Source organism: Engraulis encrasicolus, chromosome 24 (assembly GCF_034702125.1).
Source record: "Engraulis encrasicolus isolate BLACKSEA-1 chromosome 24, IST_EnEncr_1.0, whole genome shotgun sequence".
In the NCBI taxonomy this organism is placed as follows: domain Eukaryota; kingdom Metazoa; phylum Chordata; class Actinopteri; order Clupeiformes; family Engraulidae; genus Engraulis; species Engraulis encrasicolus.
Genome location: NC_085880.1, coordinates 27,557,865 through 27,583,194, shown reverse-complemented (window position 1 = coordinate 27,583,194; position 25,330 = coordinate 27,557,865). Strand labels below are relative to the sequence as shown.

The 25,330-nt window shown below is 42.2% G+C and overlaps 2 protein-coding genes across 2 annotated transcripts in view; one reads left to right on the top strand and one right to left on the bottom strand.

Moving 5' to 3' along the window:
• The window catches only part of lrmda (leucine rich melanocyte differentiation associated), a 264,754-nt gene extending 247,958 nt beyond the window's left edge, over nucleotides 1-16,796 (bottom strand). The window contains exons 1-2 of the mRNA XM_063191103.1: nucleotides 16,611-16,796; nucleotides 16,160-16,260 (exon numbers count right to left, since the gene is read on the bottom strand). Of these exons, the coding sequence (XP_063047173.1) occupies nucleotides 16,160-16,260; nucleotides 16,611-16,649 (140 nt within the window). The 5' untranslated portion in view covers nucleotides 16,650-16,796. The remainder of the gene's footprint in view (nucleotides 1-16,159; nucleotides 16,261-16,610) is intronic.
• A 4,066-nt stretch (nucleotides 16,797-20,862) lies between these two features.
• znf503 (zinc finger protein 503) lies at nucleotides 20,863-24,621 on the top strand. The gene is made up of 2 exons (XM_063191779.1): nucleotides 20,863-21,445; nucleotides 21,844-24,621. The coding sequence occupies exons 1-2, from the start codon at nucleotides 21,191-21,193 to the stop codon at nucleotides 23,257-23,259; spliced, it is 1,671 nt and encodes a 556-aa protein (XP_063047849.1). The 5' UTR covers nucleotides 20,863-21,190; the 3' UTR covers nucleotides 23,260-24,621.
• The last annotated feature ends 709 nt before the right edge of the window (nucleotides 24,622-25,330 follow it).

The following is a 25,330-nucleotide window of genomic DNA, read 5'->3' as shown; positions in this document are numbered from 1 at the left end:
CCTCTACGTGGTGTGACTAAAAACACGGCAGAGGAATGCTAACTGATGAAAAGAGACACATGTACACATCACTAAATTGTCCGTATTTGAACTGTACATGTGTTATCTACCTCATAAAACCATTATGAATCTCATACCATTTTTATTTATTTTTTCCAAAAACAGAGGCTTCCCCGTCCTGCATTGCCTCCTCCACAGTTTTGCCAAAACAAAAGAGAGAGAAACTGTGAATGCTCGGTACACTCGGTCCCACATGAGGACCCCTGACTACCTCATCCCCATCGCTTCCGGATATTCTTTTCATTTTCAGCACCTCAAGCAGCCTCCATTGGCTTTCCACGACTTCAAAAAACACACCTCATGAAAAAATCAGGAGGTATATCTGACATGTGTCCCCCTGCCCTGATGGCATGCCAACACCAAAGGCCAGAATTGATTTTCTGTAACGCAGGACAGGATTAGCCCCCTTTAGGGATTAGCTGCCTCAGCAAGGCCTCAGGCTTTGCTATAAAACTAATAATTAATTTAAACTGCTGTAGCCTAGCCTAGCCTAGCGTAGCCCATGGACGGGATTCGAGAAAATCACTGCACAGGCAGACAGAGCCGACCGTATGTGACTGACTGACTGACTGACTGACTGGCTTCGCGGCAGTGCAGCACCCTCACCGAGAGCATGGAATCTTGATCTTCATCCCGTCCACAGTTTGTCAGTCAGAATCAGCCATGGCTGTCACTTTATAATGTGAGCTAAAGTGATGACGGCTCTCAGTCACTCTCTTGCAATGCATTTTCACCTTGCCAGACACCACCAGTGCTGTGAAAACAACGCCTCACTCCGTTATTTTCACTATACTTATGGCCCATGGTTTCCTTAATGCATTGCTTTTCATTTATCTGATTGCTTTCGTGGTTGCAGTACCCTCACTGTATGTAGGCCTACAAAGACACCTTGGATCAATATAGAACTCGTCTTTTGACTGACAGCCAAAACATCTTCAATTTACAGCGAGGACATGAAGGAAATATGTTGAATTGGGATAAATCAGACAATGGCCTGTGGGGCTTGCAACAAGGTCAAGAGACTTGAGTGATTATTTGCTTTTTCCTCGGAATATTGATGGTTATCACGTCATTCTGAAATAGTTGAAACACACGATTCTGTTAGCGAATGGCCTCGTGGCAACAGCTATCAATAACAAACATTAAGCTTCAACTGCCACCATTGCTGAAATGAATCATCATCAGTCTGATGATTACTGATGTGTGTCAATTCTATTTCTGCATCCAACCATCAGGGGTAGATTTTTTAAATACAGTTTTGTTGGCATGTAAATAATACCGCATATCAACATTTCAGAACCTCACACAAAATATTCAGAGACAGTTCCAAGAACAGTCAATAGCTGATGACAAGATTCTAAAGCAATCCCAAAAACAAGCTGTCTGCGCTTCCCATAATGCAATTCCACTTGACCCCAATGGCAGGTCACAGCTCATTAATCGATGAGTGGGACTCAGTGACCACCTTCTGAATCTGGAACATTCTCATGGTTGGCTTAGTAAGCGGGTAGACGATTAACACAGCATAATCAATGTCACAGACCACCGTAAATGTACATACAGTACATGATGTAAAAATTGCTACAATGGTAAAGTACCTCAGGAAATAAGAGATAAAAAAATAGTGTAGGTGTACATGGGTTGTTGGGGGTTTCAACTGATGACTTCTCTGAGTATTTGCATGTCGAAGAACAGTGCATCACATGCATAACTGTCTTTAAGCAAGGGACTAATTAGTCTACGAGCTGTTGATGTTTCTGAAAAAAAAACAGCAAAACAAAACAAGTCTCCCTACCACATAGCTGAATACAAAACGTCAAAAACCACAAATCTGCATTTCATTTCTTTTCCCCCCTCAAACTGGATGGAATACAAACAGATGTTACATGTAGAAAGGGGGCTGTGAAATTCCTCCCTTTTACCTGGCTGCCAATGAGGCATCCAGCAGGAGGAGGAAGGTAACAGGATTTCACCTGAAAGCCTTTCATCTCATTGACACACAAATGCAGCTCAGATCTGAAGTGTTGCAGGCCCCGTGTTGGGGCAGCCCAGTCAGCTTGTGAAGAGCAAGCTCAAGAGGCTCTGTCTCCCTCCCCCTCTTCCTCCTCCTTCGTCTTCTTTTTCTTCCGCCTCCTCCTCTTCCCTCTCTTTTTTTTTTTTGGGGGGGGGGGGGGGGGGGGGGGGTTGTGCTTTGGAGCCTCTCCTGTGTCTCTCTGTTCAAGCATGAAGCCGAGCAGACCAAAGGCCCTCGACACTAAGAGAAAATAAACGACTCCTCTCTTTAAAAGAACAAAAAAGCATGGCGACTCCAGAGGGAGACCCCTTAAATATCGTGGCATGTCTGGACAATGACAGAGGGGGATGAGGGAGAGAAGAGGAAGGGGTTGAGGGGTGTAGCGGGATAAACAACAAGTGCTTACTTCACAAACTTCTCCAAAAATACCGTCCAGAGTCCCGTCACTGTGGCTGACATGTATACTTGATGACTGGCAGTTAGCTAGCTAGCTGTCGCGGGGTCCCCCCTCTGTGGCGTGAACAGAACTGACGCGAGTGTACCGAGTGTTGACATGTGGGAGAGGTGTGTTTTACAGGTGCCATGTTGAAATACCTTAATGGTTTAAGGACTCGGTCGAGACAACTATACAAGCGCTGCCTTGTGTCGAGCCTGACCTAAACGTGAGTGGGCCCTCTGCTAAGGCCTTGTGTATGCTACTGATACGCGCTAATGAAGATGGCAGTTTGTAGGGGCAGTGGCGGCTGTAGTGCAAGGGGGCCAGGGGCCGCGGGAGATGTGAGGGGAGTTTATCTGCGATGTGAACTGGAAATGTGTTGCAGCTGTGCTTGGAAATATGGTGCAGCTGTTTAAACCGTGCAAGTCTTCGGTATTTGGCCGGGGAGGGGAAAAAATAAGCCGCCATTTTTTTGGGGTCGGTGGTACAGGTTTCGCAAAGAAGAGAAAATCAGCCATTGCCCTCTGGTACACAAATCTCAACACAGGACGAAAACCACCACAAAAACCACTCAGACAGAAAAAAGGCAGAGTTTGAGGTCAAACATATAATTTATGTGTCATCTGCCTGAGCCTTGCAGCAAATGCTGTTTCATAATGACACGCACTTTGAGTAGTAAATACCCGACGACAGGGTGACAGAGTTACAGGGTGCATCCAGGTGGCAAAATATATTCTCCCCGGCCCGAACATCATCCTTCAGTTCACAGTGTCCACCAAAAGGGAATTGCCCCCTAAAGCTGAAAACATGAAAAGGGGCTGCAATCATCTCTTCAGATGCTGGCACGGTAAAGCTTACGGATCTGTCTCCACTTTTCAGCTCCTTCAGAGAGAGAGACAGAGAGAGAGAGAGAGAGAGAGAGAGAGAGAGAGAGAGAGAGAGAGAGAGAGAGAGAGAGGGAGGGAAAGCTCCATGAAGCAACTAAACTGCAAAAGTATGAAGAGGGGGATTCCTTTGTTCCACTTCCAAACAACTAACCTTTTTTGCCTTTGGGAAGCATCCAGTGGGAAGCACAAAGCATGGCACTCTCCTTCTCTTTCTCTTCCTTCATCTCTCTCTCTCTCTAACTCTTCTTTATCTATCTCTTTTTCGGCTTGAAAGCTCTAATAAGTTCCATGCCTCCGAGTTGCTTACATCATTAATCAGAGAGATAGCTTTGTGTGATAGAGAACATAAACTGGACTTGAGCCATGAGCTAACACAGATTTAGCTTCACCACCCCGACATACCCCACAGCACTGGCAGCCAGGGAAGCTGACAGGGTTGCTAAGATTGGGGTCAGTTGTCCCGGGCCTAGGGAGAGAGGGGGCCCAGAATTGGGCCCCCATTACATTGAATGCATTCAGAGGGCAGGGGGGGCTTTCAGATGATTTTGCCCAGGGCCCAGGCAAAGCTGTCAGCGGACCTGCTGGCAGCAGTTCTGTATCAGGGGTCCATCCACAGACCTTCACTGCCTGCACTGCACTCTACAAAACACCTCTTCACTAAACATGTCAGTAATAAATTATAGATCTGAGTTTCTTTTTTATTTACATGTACATGATCTGCAGGCAACGCTCGTGGGTTCAGGTTTTTAAAAAACTTGCTTAATTATGTAAGAGATAGATTTTAGGGCAAAGATATCTACCAGAAAAAAGCCCCCAATGCAATGCCAGGACCAACTGTAGCGTTTCTGTGGCACACATAGACTGAAACCAGTGCATGTACTGTATCTAAATATGTCAAAACAGGGAAAGGCAGAATGACCACTCTGAGGGCGGTATGAGGTCAGGCCATAAAAATCCATCACTCAGTTTGAGCTCTGCTAAAACGCTAAGGAAACATATTGTAGATTTTAAGAGCCCTTTTACTCAGCCAGACTGAGTACTAAAACTAATTGGATTTCTGTCAATGGAAAAATATATATTCCTGGGAAGACTTTGAACTCCATAACACTGACGGCACAAACGGCACAAGCGGCACAAACGGCGCATGAGGGACCCGGGCCTATGCCATATGCCAAATGGTAAAGGGAGGAAAAAATTAAATCGGTGGTCAACATAAAAATGTTAAAATAGCGCAGTATCGAATTTTTGAAAAATGATGTAAGTCAGGGCTCCATTCATTAGAGGGTCCCACAAACGTAGTGAATTAAGCTATATTTAGTGGGTGATAATTGAAATCATAGCTGTAGTCATTACCACTGACATGTTTCTAAATAATACCCAATAAATTTCCCTTTCCATTTGAGAGGGCCTCTCAGTGACAGCTGGCAGCGCTCGCAAACATAAAGTACAAAAACTATTACTCTCCCCCCCACTATGTGACTGGGCTTCCTATTTGCTCGTCCTTAAAGCCAATAAAATGTCAGCTTTTATTCTAGCCCTCTAAAGCAACTGGCTCTCTGTCAGCGCAAACCCTTCTCTAAAGCCTTGCCACAAAGAGCTGCGGGACCGTAAATCACTATGTCACAGACACGCCATCAGTCTTTTGGATATACAATAAAAATGGGGGGGTTACACGGAATGCCATTGGTGCCCAATATATATTTAATTTGGACAAAAAGAACATAAAGATGTTCCATTCCTGCTCTGTCCCAGCCAGCATAAGATATGCTCAAGATTGGAGGGAAACCGAAGGTCTGGAGGAGCGCTTTGCATGATGGGAAAAGGCCGTGACAGTGATTTACTGATAATTCTATAGCCATCAGTGGGCTTTTGTTATGTTGTAACTGTGAAATACTGATTTATACTGTATTGTTGAAAGGAACTTTACTACTGAGATCTGACAGGATGGATATGGCTCGCCCCACAAGACCACTTCTTCACGCCGAGAAAGAGTGCGGCGGACCGATTCTGTTTGCTTTCTCTGGGGTTTCTGAGAAAGAGGTTGCCGGTCGAGAATAACTTTCTAGGTGCTGGCAAAACAACAGCTATGAAGCTCAGTGAGTCAACTCAGATGCACTTCACAGCTGAAGAATCAAAGCAGTGATCGCTTCTTACAGAGGCACTGTCTTCTACATCTGTTTTACATAGCTGGACAAACTTCAGCTTTGTTGGTAGGCATTTTAAGACCACGTAAGATACAAAAGTTCCACACACTGCATCCTATAGACCCCAACATTCTTTAAAACTCCTCCAAACATTTCTTACAGTAGTGTCACCATTTAGTCTGATAAGTTAGTGGTATTAGATAGACAAAAGGGATAATGACTTTCATGTCCTGAATCAAGCTCAATGAAACACTTCCAACTGGGAATGTATATGACAGGAAAATATATATATTTGCCCATACACACTAGCGAATGAGAATTTCATAAATCAGTCCACAGAGGTTGCTTATACAGGGAAATCCTAGCTGAATCCATACATGAAGCACAAGATGCAAAGCTATGAAATGTGTAAACATTGTAAAATGTTCTCTTATTTGTATATCTGACGAAATATGCACATATGCATCAACAGTTTTGTACAGTCAGTGTAAACCCAGTGTGCGTGTGTGTGTGTGTGTGTGTGTGTGTGTGTGTGTGTGTGTGTGTGTGTGTGTGTGTGTGTGTGTGTGTGTGTTTGCATGTGGAGCCAAAGGCCGGAAGATTGATGATTGTATCCTCACCTCCACAAACTCACACACTACACTACACTACAACACTGAGAAACACATCCCTCCAGCACTCATGCATACAGTACTGTACATACAATGCAAAGAACTCATACATGCCCGAGGATGTACAAGCAGAACAAGTCCTGAGGAGGCACTGCACCACACCACAGGATCCCTTACAACCGTGTTTCCCAACCAGGGGTACGTGTACCACTAGGGGTACGCAGGCTCACTACAGGGGGTACGTGGGGAAAGTGTAATGACAGCAAATGTATGGGAAATACAGTACCAGTAGTCATATTGGGATAGAGGATATAGTTAGGGGGTACTTATTGTATGACAAAAAAGGTTCAGGGGGTACGCAATACAGAAAAGGTTGAGCAACACTGCCTTACAACATGCAAGGTTATGAGGTGGAGAAAACGAGGGCTTATGTCCACATATTAAAATGGGGGAGAGCACTGATACCTGTGCTTCAGCTCATGTTAAACAAGCAGCCGGCAACACAGAGAGGAACAGCCCATAATGAGGACCATACTTGCGCTGTGGTTTTGGCAGCAGTGCCGTGGAAGCAAAATGTTTTCTATCAGATACAAGATAGTCATCTTACCAAAACAAGAGACCGAAGAAAACTTGCCTGCGAGGACTTTTCAAAACAAATTTGGCAGGCACTGATGATCCCTTCTCATTACTGACTGGATCAACTCTGCTATCGCCTTGCTAGCATGCACACAGCCACGGAGAGAGCCCCCTTCCCTTTCCCTTGGCTGGGATTTCCTTTGTGATCTACCGAAGGCTTTGTTTATGTAGAAAATGGCAATTTATCTGAAAAAGGGCAAGAATAAAGCCAAAGACAAGCAGGCTAATGCACCTCGATATAATGTGATTTCTGCTTTCATCGGCTTACTAGCATTGAGTGATTCCAAAACTTTCCATAATGGTCTAAGCACCCTAATGTCTACAGTGCCAAACTAACTGGATTTATCTACTCTTCATGCACTGTACTGTGGAAATGCCAGCGTTCTACAAAAGTCTTATCTGTGACTAAGCGTTAATTGGTAAGATAATCCCAGTTCAATTTCACTCCTATGTATATCTTACGGGTATATGAAGAAAGCCAAAAAAAGGAATACAATATTCTTATGGGAGAATACTTTTGTTTCCTTATAACTCCGATATAGTATAAATGCAATAGTTAAAAGACTGTTAAACAATATAACGTGACGAATACACAACAGAAGTGGCCTCAACTAAAGACTCATAGAGAAACAACCCAAGCAAACAGAATCTGCAATAAAGCCCAACAGTCATGTTTAGACAAAGGCCTAAAATAAATCTGAAATAAAACTTTAGAACCACGAAAATCGTATATTGGGCCAACCAAACTCTTCAACTTAGAATGGCCCAAATGCATTCCACAGGGGATGAAATAGCCAACACTGAGCAAGGGCTTTAGCATCCTTTACATGATATAGTCCAACAGAACAAACTCTTGGCCAAAAGCCAAGAACAAAGCTTTGCCAGAGCCTTGTGCTGGGCCTGACACAGCTTAGCTGTGATGTCACTTCCCTTAACGACAAGAGTTCTACTGCCAAATTCCTGAACACGTTTAAGGTTAAAAATGCCCATTCCAAAAGTCTGAGGTTGAAAATTCAATAACCTACCCAGAATGATTGGCAAACGTTGACTGTGTGTAATGTTTCCCTTTTTCACATTGAATAAACTAAATGTCCAAGCAAAAATGATGCAAAGAAAGAAGATTTTTAAAAATTATGTGAGAAATGTGTGCCCATTACTATGGCATTCCTGCATGCTATGTTATGTTTACCTGGAGTCACCCATTGTAGTCTAAACATGTATTAATGGTAGAGAAGACAGCAGCAAAGTAGAAAGTAAGGACTTTCAGTACATACTACACAGTCTTGCAAAAAAAAGTCTCCACTCTCCACCAAAAAAAACATGAATATGTTGTTAGACCGCCTTTTTAGCTTTGATTACATAAGAAGGCTTAAAGGACCAGTTCGGTCAATTTCAATATGCTGTTGTATTGCTCACGCTAGCCTTGACTTGTCAGTACCCGATGATGCCATATTTTTCGGCTCATCCCTTTCCGAGATATGAGCTATTCTAATGGGGGCAGCGTTTGTTTACATTTAAAACAAAATTAACATAAGCCTACTCCAAATATTTTCCCATAAGGTACCGCTGTTTGCTAGTTGTCTGCTGATGTTGTATAATCTTTTGCATCTTTTTAGAAATAAATAAAAATGTTTTTTTGAAATGTAAACAAAGCGCTGCCCCCATTACAATGACCAGGATCTTGGAAAAGGCTGAAGAAGAAGAAACATTTTTTTTCAGGTACTGACAAGTCCAGGGTAGTGTGAGCATTACAACTGCATGTTGAAATTGACCGAACTGGTCCTTTAACACAGCATTCAGACTCTACCATCATCAATACAAGATATTGGAAGGAAATAAGTCCGGACATTGCAGAAGCTTATTTAGCCTCTTAGTGCAGATGGGGTCATCTGCGGACCTATTCACTACTTGCTGAAAATACTCAACTACATCATACAACATTGCTATGACATTACCGAGACCCTTCATTAACAGATTAAGACATAGCCATTACAATTTAGGTGACAGTAAGGTTATAACATAACATAGGCTCTGCGCTAAGGGGTTAAACAGTACAACGCCAAATATGCAGTGTAATCAAACTTTAAGGGGGTCCAACAACATATTACTGGTGGGGACTTTTTTTGGTCATGTTTTGTTTGATGAGCCCTTCATCTAGTATAGCTTTAGAAGCAGTTTAGATGTTTAATGCCCTGCCTTTCAGGAAATCATTGAAAAAATACTCCAACCTACGTCCATGAGTGCGTTCATATGCAGTTCAGTATCCCGAATATGATCTGGATATTAAAGTATCCCAAATATGTGTTTGAGCATATCAACACCTTTTCCCAACTTCAGACTTCTTTGGTATTTCGAGAAATGGGGATATGCTAGGTGGAGTACTCCGAAAGAAACCGGGATATTGATGCACCTTATCCCGAATACCGAAAATTCCCATAGAATGTTGTTGGTATCCAGGTTACACACATTTCAAAATGTATATAATGTATATAATGGCCAAAATGTAAACACCGTATTGCTTATTTTGATCATAACTGAGATAAGCCTCATAGTTGGGATACTGAACTGCATATAAACACACTCATTTACCGTGTAGCTGGAGTATCTTTGGATATAAGTGGGGCCTTTTTAAGAGTAGTCTATTATTAGCAATGTTTTCTAGCAATCAAAGCGAAAATAAAGAGATGTCACATTACATGAAATAACATAACCTCTGGCTCCAAAATAAAGTGTTTGCGAACCTGATTTCGACACTGCTATCCCATTCTTTGAACTGGTACATTTTCTTATATACATGGGCACTTCAGTCAGATTGAGGAAAAAGAGAGAGGGAGAGAGAGAGAAACCTTTTCTGCCGTTGTCACTTCTCATTTACTTACATGGTAATGCCTCAGACACTGACTGGCTTGTGCCAATAATAGGCCACCTCGAATAGAAGAGAGCCTAGCTACCTAGGAGGATTGATGGAAAAAGGCCACTTCACTTCACGTCTGGGACACTCATTTGTCAATTAATAGGAGCCATTCTCTGTTGACACACAGGGGCTTGAAAGATACAGTCTCGCCCGTGATGAATCAGGAGAGACAGATGAGTGAGGCATGAGCTGCAGAGTAATGCTATAATGTGCGTCAGATATGAATATAAAATGACACGGCTGACAAGCCATACAAGGTTTTTATTTCATTTCGCAATGTTACCCCGGTCGCCATCTTTGTCGTCTTTTGTTCTCTTTTTTTTCATCAGACTACTTACACTTCGCCGGTGACAGGCCGAGCAAGATTGAAAGCGCTTTCATTTTTGACAATGCCGGTTAGCATACTTGATTTGTCATTAAAATGCAAAACTGCTGCCATCACTGACATACATTCAAGGTGGGTGACTGCAGTGTAACAGCCTTATATGCAGTAGCTGGTCCATGGCAGTAAAAAACGCCGCAAAATAATAATAAAGTCTGCATTTGCAGTGGCACCTTTCAACAGCTCTCCTTACAAAATACAGTCACTCAAATTGTTTTAAATGCATGAATGACAATAACAGACACTGGTGCCAATAGAAGAAACAAAAGACTTATCGGGCTCGTACAAAAATTGGCATCATTAACATTGCATGTGCAAAACATCATCTTGAATCAAAAAATAATTATCACACTAAAGTACTTTCCACAAACAGGACGACAATGGGATCATTTTCAAACACCACATGTCAACAGCTGCAACAAGAAATCAAAAACACAAGGAAATCCTGGACTGACCACATATCATTACTAACTTGATTCCTAGGCTACTGTATTGACATGACAATAAAACATCCCAAGCCACTGTCTGACAAAATGTGAAGCCAATGAATTCTGCAAAAAAAAGAAAAGAAATGAGTGATGGTTTGCCCATGCTCCAGTTTGACTGGAAAGCGCTTCCTCCAGTGCCTGCTGCCTCCTGGTGATGTGAGGAAAAGCCGACAATACAATGAAACCTTCCTACCGCTCTAGTTGTATGTACTGTACCTCACCTGTTTCGCTATTTGACAAATTGATGGGACACCTTGGGAAACAATGCATGCTTGCAGAAGACATCCATGACAGCCCAGCCTTGAAAATCATCCTTCTGCTCAAACTTGCATGATGTCTTTCACTCTTGCTCACTCTAGCTGACTTTGAGAGGTATACTCGCTGTGCAAGGTTTTCCTTCCGTTTCAGGGTTTTCGGTGAAGGTGAGTTATGGTTTAACAGGCAGGTATACCGAATGCTATTTTCATATAAGGATCCAGTGAACACCATCTCTGTACTAAAGTGTAAAAAACACATTTCTTCTGTTTAAAAAAGGAAAGAATCATGAGTCATAAATGTCATTAAAATGGTAGTCCAGGACAAAATCTGTCCCTAAGAAGGTTGTTTTCTGGTCCATGTTGTTAAGGATAACAAAAACAACATGAAGCTCACGCTTCACATCAAAACAAAAATAACTGGCTCTCAGTACCAAAGTATAGTTCAATGGCTCTCAAAATTGCCTCGCTACAGTCCAAGCACAACTGCGTCTAGTTTTGATATGGAATACAAACTTCCATGTTTTTTTCATCATTTAAGATGGACACAAATAGAATCCACATAGCCCATCACTTCAGGGCATTCAGCTGTGTGTGTGTGTGTGTGTGTGTGTGTGTGTGTGTGTGTGTGTGTGTGTGTGTGTGTGTGTGTGTGTGTGTGTGTGTGTGTGTGTGTGTGTGTGTGTGTGTGTGTGTGTGTGTGTGTGTGTGTGTGTGTTGTTTAGGAACAGCACTTGAGTCAATTCACATGCCTCTTCAGGCCAGAACAGAACAGGATGTCTGCCTGTTAGGGGTTTCTGACTAACTGCTCCCTGTGTAATTACGGAGGAGTGGGTGGAGTTCTGCAACCACACAGGGGGCATCCAAATGGCCCACATCCTCACGTTATTACAGTCATCACATGGCCCATTATGAATTACATTTCACACTACAACTCATGCCCTATACTCAGGGGATCACATGACCGGCTCTCCAGAGCTCATTCTGAGAACTCTATTCCCCATCGCTCAACTGATTTCCTTTTCCAACTAGGACTGATTTATACTGCAGGAATTTACATCCCCTGGCAGATTATGAAGTTGTTTCATGTGTTATCTCTGCTTAACTGTGCATGGGTCTGGAATTTGCATCGCACGCTATTACACTTGACATGTAGCTTTTGTGGTAGTTCACCATTTTAGTATGTCACCAAAGAGAAAGTTCTAACTGGCCTTGCCAGGTGTCCACTCGTATTGACTCCTCTTGACTGACCTTGTGCAACCAACACTAGAGTCACGCTAGAGTCACAGCCTACAAACATGGGTGACATAATCTCTGTCCTCTGGACATAAGATGAAATGGTTTCCATATTTGTCTTTTTCATATCATACACAGTGCAAACATCAAACACTGTAAGGAATTTAAATTCAGAGCTGAAAAGTTCAACTTTAGACCCCGTACAGTACACAACATGAGCCAGTAAACTTAAAAGTACTTAAAAGATCACCAACCTAAAACAAACCAACTCTTACAGTTGGACTTAAATCTATTCTGAATATACCTCTCCAACTAGGCTGCAAGAGGCAAGATGCCAAATATACATGCAAAAACACTGATATTGTAATCAGCTTACGGGTAAAAAATGTTCATAACAAAAAAGAATCTGTAAATCTTCGACCATTTCACTTCCACTTGTTTACTCTACAGTTTAACTTTAACCCAGATAAACCGTAGGCTACAATATTGCATTAACATTTATTAGCATTGGCATTAAAGTTGTTAATAATAAAGCATCTATTAAACATTAGTGATACAGTTTTCTAACCCAAAGGACTCTAGAAAAACAAATAAAATGCTCTTCCCAAATGTGGAAACTGTTAGCAACAATGTTAGCAATGGCATGCTTTTCAAATAAATACAACTGTTTTTCTTTTTCTGATGCATTTAGAGAACAGAACACACTGACGCTGTGAGCAACTTGGGGAATTAGTGTGATAGACACTATTGCAAAGCAAATCAATTAGGGCCAACGGAATCCAAAAAAACTTGCCCAAGAAAGACCAAACGCTCCAACCAAGAGCCCCAATTTCCACATCACAGAGAGAGATCCCCATTCAGACTCTCTCTCAGCCTGACAGGTCAAGAAAAGGACCCTGAAACAAAAGACACCTTACAGCCATCATCTCTCCCTCCGCTCTTTTTACTTGTCAGATCAGCTTTGCCAGCTGTGCACTTGAATTGGCATCCACCATACCAGCTGCCACAAGGTGCTGCTACACACATCCTGTCAAAAGAGTCTTTTAAAGTGTTTGCCGTGCATTATTAACATGCAAGGTTTATTGATCAGCCCAATAATGGGACACAGAGTGGGTGATCATGTGCGCTGGGGGGGCTCATGACGCGCATAATGCAACATTTAAAGGACACTTAATGAGGGAAGACATTTTATGCGCGTGACAGGTGGAGCCACTTGCATTTTCACAGTTTCATCAGTTTCAGATGCATTTGAAGACAGCCCACTTCCGCATGATATTTCACATGGCACACTGCGGGACCTTAATCTAAAGTCATCTACGTACCTATACTCAATGGGATTCTTGCATTTGAGTTTCACTTTGAGAGAGCTCTTACCCTTGCCCAATTAACTAAAATGACTATTACGAAAACAAAAATAAGGCCAGTCTTTACACTTGACAGGACATTTCACCGCCTTCAATTCAGTTTAAAATCCACTAACTAATTCACAAAACCATCTGAAAAGCAATTTCTGTGTTTAGTATCCTCACAATAATAATGAGATGTAGTTTGTAACCCAACATATGTAATAAGAATCAAACACATCAAACCAATCAAACAATGTGTATTACACATGTAATTACTAGCTATCCGCTTTACAACTACTGCACTGTCTATTGTCCGTGAAGTAGCCTACTTTTACTCAACGTCCATGGTCTCAATCATTCACAAACACCTTTTCTTTGCCATCACCTGTAAACAACACCAAGAAAATGTGGAACAAAAGTTACAGAGAGCAAGGATTCCCTGGTTGGTACAAAATGAAAAAGCAAAATATCTGTGTCTTGCTGGCTGACAAAGCTATTGATAAAACCGTGGTCTGACTACCCATCATATTTAATTTAACTGAGGACAGAGGTCCGGACGCAACAGATGTGTTTACAAACAAATAAAACAAAATCCTGCTCGACAGTGATGGTTACCACCCATGGTGTGCTCCTCCATACAGCCGTCTGATTATATAGCTTCAGGGGTCAGGGTAACCAGAGGTTGCAGCACACCCAGATTGAAACCTGCTATGTCTCAAGTGGGAGGCAGAAGCGCTACAAGTCAGCTAGAAGCTAGCCTCCTAGCTCCTGGCTGATTATCTGCGTGAGTATCTGATCATAGACGGCTGATCACCCCCTCCATCACTCCTTCCAACTGCTTCCATCAGGTCGACGCTTCAATGTAACCCCAATCTAACCCTAACCCACTAGCACACAAAAAAAAGGATATAAGAAATCCTTCATCCCCTCAGCTTTAGCCCTACTCAACAAAAGATGAACAATGACCAGATATCCAGCCTCAGCATAGATGTATTGTATTGTCTTGTCAAGTCTTGTTTAATGTCTTGTTTAATGTCTGTGAGAATGATCGGCGCCATGCCAAAGACAATTTTCTGTTTAATGTGTAACAGACAATAAAGGATTTCTATCTAATCTAATCTCATCTAATGAGGGAGATTTCAAACTGTACTAGCTGGTTTCTTTACACCATGGGTGGGGAACCAACCTGGGGGGCAATCGCTATTCCGACATAGCGCTATTCCGACATGTCGCTATTCCGACACTTTTTAGGGGTTAGGGTTAGGGTTAGGGTTAGGGTTAAGGTTTGGGATGTCGGAATAGCGGCATGTAGGAATAGCGGCATGTAGGAATAGCGGTGGACGGTGGAAAACGTGTCGGTATTCCGACAATAGACATTAACGTCGGAATAGCGACATGTCGGAATAGCGCCACGTAACCTATAGCCCGCAGGTCGTTTATGGCCCATGGGGCCATCATATCTGGCCTCCGATATAATTTTAATGTTATGCAGTTTCACATGAAATGGAACATGTTTTGTAAAGTTCATAAGGGTTGGAGCAGGCGTCACCCAACAGTTTTTTTCTTCCTTTTAAGGGTGCTGACCAAAATATTGTAAGACTGAAAAATGAAAAAAGGTCGCACCATGCATAGGTTTCTTTTTATTTAAATAAAAAGAAACCTATGCATGGTGCGACCTTTTTTCATTTTTCAGTCTTACATGTTTTGTAAAGCAATATTGCAAATGACATTTGCAATACAATTAAGGTATATTTCCAGGAGACCTAGTGAAGGTGGGGTCTGTTGAAAAGGTGGATACCTTCAATATAGGCCTAAAGTGCAGGGGGATATCCTGGTTTGTGTTCATAGTATGCCCCTTGGAGGATTTTATAAAAGTTGAAGTGGCCCCTCACATAACGAAAAGTTTCCCACCCCTCCTTACACTATGTAAACTACATGTAGTTGCTGTCTGATCGAAATGACCTTGCATTAGAACATATTACACTATGCAAAATGAAACACTTGTGTGCATTAGATGGTTTGTTTCCAGCCAGTGCAGATGACAGATATAAATGCATATGCATAGCATATAACAAGAAAAGACTGAATTATACACAGTGCAACACCATGCTCTAAGGCTAAGCTTAAAGTAACATAGCCCCTTTAACACACCCCGTTCCACCACTGAAGCGTAATAGTCACTGAAAAAAATGAATTTGCACTACACCACTAGGACAGTGCAAAGGGCCTTTAGTATTACGACTTGGTCATTGCCTTTCTGGTAACAGCTAATTTATAACAGGGGCTGTGTCTTAAGGGGTTAGGAGTTTTTGTACGTCTTTGTAAATACTATTTTTGGTCTAAATGTAGCTTCCACACTTGAAATTGTTTATGAGTTTTGTGATATGCATTTATTGTCATCTGTACTAGAGCCAATGACATGTCACCCCTAGCCGGGCCAGTCGCCATTGAGAGCAAGTCCAAGGCACCTTATTCAGTCTCATTTACGGAAATGTTTTCTGTAATAACACAGAAGTAGCATATTTGCATCTCCACTTTGTTACACTAGCTCTACCCAGACTCGCAGTATGGGAATATGACTTTGAAAATATGTTGGGTAATGGGTGATGAGCATCCATTCAACCCTCAGTAACAGCATCCTGATTGCCCGCCACCCCTACCCACCTTTGCAGATGTCCACAGGCAACAATGGGTGCATGTAAGTACACTGGGAACCACTTAGACAATGATAATATTGCTCTTCATGCTTACCTTAATCTGTTAAAACTGAGATCTAGCCGTCTAGCAAATCCCCCAAATCTTTCTCCAAGAAAACCTGGCACCTCCTCACAGTCTTGTCCAATGTATGACACCTGTATCAACAGAAACATTGTAGTGCGTCACATCAGTTCAATTTCTTTTTAAGACTTATTGATGGGTATGCATTAGGCTAAGCTGTTCTACTTCATAATGTAGATCACTCTTGTGGATGGCGTTCAGCTTTAGATTAAAGTACCCCAACTTGTTCTCTGCAGTAGGCTACCTCTCTTTCTTGAAGTGGTAGCGTCACATGACTTCCTTCCATACTGTCATCATCATTTGTTGTATTTTCACAAAGTTAATTTGAACACATCAACAAAAACGTATTGCAGCGTCCCTTTAGCTAATAGAGAGCACCGACTACAACTACATTTTCAACTTATAAGATTTAAGCGAAACTTACTTGCGTTCCACTGACGACCAATGAATCGGTGTATGCCATTATCTTGTGACAGCTTATAAAGTCGTAATAATATTAAACCAGCTGCAGTATTCTGCCTGCGCGCCTTTAAAACTGAAATATGTATTAACTCTAACTTGGGATTTTAGCTCCTTTTCCCCAGAACTTTGCGTTTCTCATTTAGACTACTTCTTCCGCATGCTCAAGTCAGCTGATCTTGGCTGAACCACGCGCCACTCTTAAATTGCAAGATGTGGCTGTTGGCTGCAAGACTCGGGTACATTTGACCTACTTAGCAACGTATCTGAAATCCTTTACATGCACATTTACCGATTATGTTAGTTTTACTGACGAATGTATTTGTTGCTGTTATGTTGAAAGGTAGATTACAGTGTCGAAAGAGCTCACTCGGCGCGGTTTAAATCTGGAAACAATGAGTGCGTCTGTTTCAGCCATTGTCGTTTAACCACAGTTCATCGGTTATATTTCAGCAGAGCTTCCACTCATCTTAAACAGTGTTGTCATGTCTTGTGTTATTATGGTGAAACACTGGTGAGTAACCGTTTAGCGTTTGCCTTTGAAGCTTAAAATATTGGTCAGTTTTTGGGTTTCAACTCTCCGAGGCAACGTCATCGCCACAATCCCTCCTCCAAGCGGAAGCAGCACAATATTGGAAGGAATGGACTGTCTCACAGCGGTCAGTGGATTTTCTGTGTAGACCTTGGCAGGATGATTAGCAGTTTCCCTTACAAACTTGTTTTGAGTTGTGACGGGGTTGAAGTGCCACACCAGAAAATAAAGGACTGTTGTTTTGGGGTTTATGAGTATTACATCATTTCTTAACGGTTGATCGGAGTGCGTTAGACTGTAATTTCAGGTAAAGTGGTCTGCTGCAGTCTCCTTTTGAGAATTCTTTCGTGCTGTTTGTGCATGCGTCTTTAAAACTTAAAATCTAACTAAATCCTGAACTCCTGTAAGAAGTAGTGTCCTTTAATTTAAGAGATTTTGTCACAAACAGCGCTGCGTAATTTGGTAATCTCGCGGGTCCCCACTTGCTGTTACGCACGTCCCATGCGTGCTGGACAAGACAGCCTCATGTGAAAGCGACTACCAAAGGGAGAATTGCTGATCTGAAAGGAGAATTGCCACTGTTCTTTCGCACAAAAATATTTTAAAAATGGTGTAGGCCAATTTAATATCACGCACAAATATTATTTATAGTGCCATATCGCGCAATATACCCAGACGAAACTGGTATTACAAGTGAGCACGTGTTACAAATATAGAAATATTGCAGCAACAAAAACTCCATATATATATCGTGCAGCGAACTACACTTTTCACCCAAACCCCAAATGAGCCGCACGTCCATATACAATAGGTTCAGCCGCAGTAGGTTACTATAAATTGTATGTATGCGGGGAGTGATTAATAAGCTCGGCTCAGATGTGAAATATATGGGAGACATTTAAAACTTTCTTCTTAAACGCCATGAATTATGGTCACAAAATGTGTTTCCATTTAAGGGTAATACGGAGTATTTGGTGTCTGGTGCACAAGCCCATTCGTCATGTAGACAATAAAGAGAGTTTTTGCCTGACGCTGGATATTTATGGTTGCCCTTCTCTGCCCTAATAACTCACGCATTGTGTCACGCACTGACAGCCTTTGCAGAAAACAGCAACGCTGTTATCAATCATGCGTCTTTGCATATAGTGAAATGACAGGCTACTCTACTATGTTAGGCGTTTTAAAGTTGTTGGTGATATGTGCTATTTGACATCGGAAGACATTTCTGAGATACTTCATGAATAAAAAAGATATTTTTCTGTCAAAAAAAAACTTGAACATCGTTGGCTAATAGGAAAATTGCTCTGTAACACTCTGGGTGTAGTTTTTAAACGTGAAGCGTGTGTGTCCCGCTAGCTCACAGCAATACGATCTAACTACAAACAGGAAGGTTTCACAAGTGCGGGTTAGTTATCAGCGACGGGCTTCAGATGAGCTCTGTGTGTATAGCACGTCAGCCCATGGATACAGTGAAAGAGTACTATGATGTTTTGTGTGAAATAGCAATGGATAAAATTGACCTGTGTTGGATACACTGTTATCAAATCAACGTAGGTTATTTTTATGAAATATTTTTTTTAAGTAGGCCTACGGATTTGGCTCATGTTTAACTTGCAACAAGGATGAACTAATCACCACTTTGTTTTTTGTTTTGTTTTTAAACTTTTGCCAGTATTCTAGGCCGAGTCCTGTCTCTTAGTTTTCAGTCAGTAGGCTAATGCAGTGGGTGTTTCATGTCTTTTTGTGTGGCATTTTTTTTCTGGGCCGGGTGATATTTTTTACACCATTGTGTCACCTCTTGTAGGCTACTGTCCACTCCAGGTTTTCTTGCGCTCCAAGATGACCTGTCAAACGGATTAGCGCAGAGGGAGATTAATGGGGAAGGCGGGTTGCAATAATAATCGTTTTGTTTGATGTGACAACTTTGATAGGCGTTGATTTACTTACAAACTGATAGGCTTTTAATTGAGCGCCTCCATCCCGTTTGAGATGAAAGGCGAACCGCATTGAAAGGCTACCCGCCTGCCCCGGAGCCTCAATGCTGATTACGCATCTCAGCGGTGAATAGTAGTTCAAGGCATGTTAAACTTCCCCTCTCAAGCGTCTGTCAAACCACATTCTGTTTTCTTAATCCCCTGTCATCGTGTGAAGTGAAATAAATAATATAGGTCTACAAAATGATTTAATATCCTGTTGCAGTAAAGAGTTAATGGGAATTAAGTTTTGTCCTGAGCACCGAGGTGGGATAATGTACAAAAGCCATAAACATCCTGACATGTTAATATGGGAACATCTGTGCTCATCTGGTCTCCGTGCTCCCCAGGTCCAATCTTCACAAGGGACGGGGCCTGTAGCCTAACACGTCCATGCACAACTACTCTACACACCGAAGTTCCTAAATATATCCTGTCGTCATAGTATTTTATTTATTTTGATGACAAGTTTGAGTCTCATAAATTAAATAATTTATTCATTAAATTGGCCTACACAATATGAAATATATATTTAAATCTGAAGATGACTTAGGTCGGCGATACAGCTTTTAAAAATGAAGTGGGAAAAACTGTCTAGCTGTTATTGCCCTTGTGGTGTTGTGCTGTGATAACCCAGGCTCAAATAAGGACGAATGTTCTCTTGAGAGTTATGTTTTGTCCAAAAATATATTACGCATTTGTAAAGTGCATAATATTTTGTTTTCAAAACATATTTAATTTAGTTAAGCACGTTAAAACGCACGCGTGTTTCATGTCTGGAGAAAAGTTTGTGAGACAATCTACCTCGCCGACGGACCTCGCCTGAGACGTAAATGATATCGGGTCTGGAGACTGGTTCCTCCAAACTATTCCACCAAGTCTAAGATAGCCCATGAACACAAATGTCATAAAGATCACCCAATCAAAGTGAGTTGTTAAGTTCTTTTTGCTCTTCTCCCCGTCATTTCGGCCTTGTAATCATCAACAAAAGATGACATAAATCAAGAGTAGATTGACAGCGACTGACAAATAACTGATTGATTGCGGTCGAGCAGAATTGACAGTTGACGGAGGGGTGGAGATAGAAATAGAAGGGCGGTGTATATTATACTGAAAACATGTGACATTCACATCCCTCTATCTCTGCATTGGTCTGCTCCTGTCAACGCTTGTCTGATTGGGGAATTCAAACAGGAAAGTTGATCTCATGGTTTGAGCAACTTCTAGCGACGAACCGAAAGAGAAGGGGCGAAATACTTGGCGCGGCTATGGATTATGTTTTTTTTCTATCACATTGCGCGAGAAAATATTCAAATTCTTGCTAGACAACTATTTTCAACCGTTAGAACATGGCTTTACTCTTCCGTTACGAGCGGTGTTAGTTTTTCTTTTAATTCACTTGTGTTTTTCTTATGGTCTACAAACCATTTGGAATGGATTAGGGATCCTGTAGCCTATAACGAGATCATTACGCAGTTATAAAGCATACACGCTTGCTGTGGTTGGTTATTTCTAAATTGATTTTTTCGACTTGTTTCAACACAAACATTGCATTCTCTGCTTAAAAACATTGCCCTCTTTATTATTCGCAATAGTGGCACAGGCGTGCTCAACACACAAAATATTGCGCACAAACTCTCCACCCCCAAAGCTGTCAAAATAGAAGCGCTTGCAGAAAGGAGAACGTCACATCCCCTTGACCCTCCAATCACCTCGGGGTCCCATTTGATTGGAAGGCGGCAAAGGCTTTAATCTCGGACTAATTCAGATGCTTTTGAAGTGAAAATTTCTACCAGTTCCTGGGTTGGAAGGACTAGCGCACGGACCTGCAAGGAGAGACGACGCGCAATGCCTGTGGTACCAGACGCAGCCTCCGATCAGCGATAGCTTCGCACTGCACGGCTCTGCACTGCTTTTCGACTTCGGCCAAACGGATTATATACTAAATTTGCTGAATTTGAACATTTTCATTTCTTCAGATGAACATTTATTTGCAGATCACATAAATGACTTGTTCTCACAGCGGGAGAGAATTGGGTCATGATCACATCGCCCTCGGTATCTACACCAAGAAATACTGATACACATTTAGCCTGGGAAAACGGTAACTTACGGAATAGCCACTCCGCGACCGCCAGCAAGCCGTTCCTGCACTCGGCGCCTCCATCGGACCCTTTACGGCAAGCTAGTCGGCTACCTATCAAGGTTTTGAAAATGCTTACGGCACGGACGGGACACATTTTGCATCCCGAATATCTACAACCTTTGCCATCGACACCGGTTAGTCCAATCGAGGTAAGATATAATGTATTGTGTGGCAATATTTTTTATATCGTGTCACAGCTGGTTTACAGTGGGGAACCCAATCCATAGAATAAACAGCATAGTATTCGGAAATATAGGCTGTAATCCTTGCGTCTTTACGCACAAGAAATATAGTTTACATGATTAACATACATTCCAGTTTCTTTGTAAATAATAGTATGGCCGTGTAAAAAAATGCAAAGGACTTATAGTCGTCCGTAGATGGTGAAAAAATATCGGACATTTGATTACTAAACAGTCACGTTGCATATGGAGATTCAAAATGAATGTTACTGCGGGCTACCAATTACATGTATTAGGCTATTTGTTTTCGTGTTTGAAGCTACTGTTACACATTTCGGAACTTGAATGTTGTGTTCTCATTGCAGCTTGACGCCAAGAAAAGTCCGCTGGCGTTGTTGGCGCAAACCTGCTCGCAGATTGGTAAACCGGACCCTCCTCCGTCTTCCAAACTTTCATCTGTGACATCTAATGGATCTAACGACAAGGACTCGAAGTCCGGTCCTCTAAAAATGAGTGACATTGGCGTGGATGACAAATCTAGCTTTAAACCTTATTCGAAACCATCAGATAAAAAGGATGCGTCCTCGGGGGGTTCGAGTGGAGAGAAGTCTGGTTTCCGAGTGCCTAGCGCCACCTGTCAGCCGTTTACGCCAAGAACAGGCAGCCCGAATTCCAGCACTTCAGCATCTCCCATGCCATCAGAGGGAAAAGTTGGCGACAGGGACGACAAGAAAGAATCAGATTGTAATAAAAGTGGCTCGTCTGATGGATCTGGGTCGAATGGTGTGAATAACAATAGGATAAGCGTCAGTTGCTCTGGAATAAACGGAGATGGCTCCAGCCACCAGGACACTACGGCAAAGACATCTGAGTCCTCCACAGTAACTGTCTCATCTGCGTCTGTGCTGGGCTCGGGACTGGTAGCCCCAGTTTCCCCCTACAAACCCGGCCAAACTGTTTTCCCCCTGCCGCCCGCGGGGATGACCTACCCTGGAAGTTTAGCTGGGGCCTACGCTGGATATCCCCAGCACTTTCTGCCCCACGGGGGTAGCCTTGTTAACGCACAACTCGCCAGCTCACTAGGTTGCAGCAAAGCTGGTTCAAGCCCACTGGCCGGAGCATCCCCACCTTCAATAATGTCTGCTAGTCTTTGCAGAGACCCTTACTGCTTGAGTTACCACTGTGCCAGCCACTTGGCCGGCGCAGCCACGTCCTGCACACACGAATCGGCGGCGGCTGCGGCTGCCTCCGCCTTGAAGTCCGGATACCCACTTATGTATCCAACGCACCCTTTACACAGTGTACACTCGTCGCCGCCATCTTTTGGTGGACACCCTTTGTATCCCTATGGTTTCATGCTCCCCAACGACCCCCTTCCCCACGTTTGCAACTGGGTGTCGGCGAACGGACCTTGTGACAAGCGATTCTCATCATCCGAAGAACTGCTTAATCACTTGAGGACACACACTGCTTTCACTGGAGCCGATAAGTTGATATCTGGTTACCCTAGTTCGTCATCATTAGCGAGTGCTGCGGCAGCGGCCATGGCGTGCCATATGCATATGCCACCGTCAGGAGCCCCCGGGAGTCCCGGGACATTGGCCCTGAGGAGTCCACATCACGCGTTAGGACTAAGCACCCGTTACCACCCGTACTCAAAGAGCCCGTTGCCCACCCCCGGCGCCCCGGTGCCAGTCCCTGCTGCCACAGGCCCGTACTACTCCCCGTATGCACTGTACGGTCAAAGACTCACAACAGCTTCGGCGCTTGGATATCAGTAAACAAATAAAAGACTCCTGAAATTTATAGATATACAGATTAAAATTATAAAAGACTTTTATATCTGCGCTCCACCCCAAGGACTGGATCCGAGGACTCACTGTATTTATTTATGTCTGCTAAAAGCAGACAATAATACAATTGAAAATATTTGAGCAACTCAAAGTGCATTACGTTTAACTGAGCTGTAGGTTAAAGTGAAACATGTAGAAAACTAATAAAACAGGAGCGTTTGGTTCGATGTTGATTTTGAAATTGCTATGATTGTATTGTACGTTCTTATTTAATGTCTCTTTGAGAGGATATAATTTACATGCATGTTTGTTTTTAAATTTCAGACTGTCCACATAATTTTAAATTGCCGTTATTTTTAAGGTGTATACCATGGAAAGAGAATTGGTATTTTTTTGTATGTATTCTGGAAAAATAAGAAACAATTCTGTTCCATGTTGGTGTTAAAGCATTATTTGAGACTTGTTTTTCAGACACTCAAATTTCACTATATCTATTTCTTTAAATTGCCTTTGAGATACTCTCCCCACTTGGTTATTGGCTGTTTTATTGGTGTGCTGATTAGGGCGTGAGCTCTAAAGATGTATGAATGGGCTTAGGGTCAATAATTTCTTTTCAGTACGATTTTGGGCATAGGGACGATTTGCAGCTGTTAGTTGGACCATTGTGAATGTGGTTTCAAATTAACTAGATTTTAATATATTTTATTTCGAACACAAACGTTTGGAAATACAGTTTGCTAAGTTTTTTTATTTAAAGAAATATAGGCCTACGTCAGTCTGATATTACGCAGCACCCATGTTGGGTTATGGTAACGCACAGCATAAAATCCTGCCTTGTAAAAGATATGGAGAAACCACTTACGGGAACCCGTCGATTTTCCTGAAGTAGTTAAAACTACTTAACTTTTTACCTTCCAGATCTGAGTGTCTTCTAAGTAACCAACCCTAACACCTCCACGAATCAATGGAAATACTAGATGTAGGATTATATTTCAAACCAAACAATTTTATTTAAAAGTATTGAATATATTGATAACCCGTCCTAACCACAGCCTACCCCAAATATGCCACGACCGGAGAAGTTCTTCAATGTAACCTGGGTGTTGTCGCCGTCGGTATGTGGGTGTTATCCCATAAAATAGTGCACTTCTAATGGCAATGCTATCAAAATCTGTTCGTTTTTATTACAGTAACTAAAAACTAAAACTCAGGGTAACCAAGCCAAAACATATTCAGAGTGTGTGTGAGCGCCAGGGCGCGCGTAAGCCATGGAGAGGGAGTTTGTGTTTGCTAGTTCTTGGAACTACAGTGCTTCATAATATCCAACGTTAAATGGTGTGATTTATTATTACTATTAATATAGTAATAGCGATAATAATAATAGGCTAATAATAATAATAATAACAACAACAAGAACAACAATTTATTTCGATGGCTTATAGGCCCACTAAAATATGCACACATTATAATTACACTTTAATAACAAGCAACAAATAAAAAGTTGATGTAGCCTGCAGCTGTTAGGCCCACTTTTGTATTTTAAAACATAATGATCTCCAATGCGAAAAATGCTCACCATAAAGAACTTTTCGCGTACAGGCAAACTTTGTTGACAAGCTTCCAAGGCTTTCACAATTCAGAAGAGGCGATGCAATAAATGCACGCAAATGTAGGAGATGGATTTTTTACATTTATTTCAGGGGCACGGGCTTCCTTCAATAAGAGTCGACAGGACAAAGACTTCTTCGAAAAGAACCCCAAACTTGCTAGGCCCATAGGCCTCAATTACTAGAACATTCGAGGTTCAACGAGTTTCAAAATGGCACATTGCCACTGCTGCACCGTTTTCGTTTATCCTCATGTGTTAAATTCCTAGTTATAGACCTACCTACTTTCTTGTGGCAAGTTGTTTTGCGACATTAATTCATAATGAGGTCTTTCAGAAAATAGGAAGGCTACACACACCTTGTCAGAGAGCTGCAGTCAATGTGTCTCTCCCTTTTTTATGAACTTCCCAATGTGCATGTTCTACCACAGCGACGAGACTGATTCTGTTTAA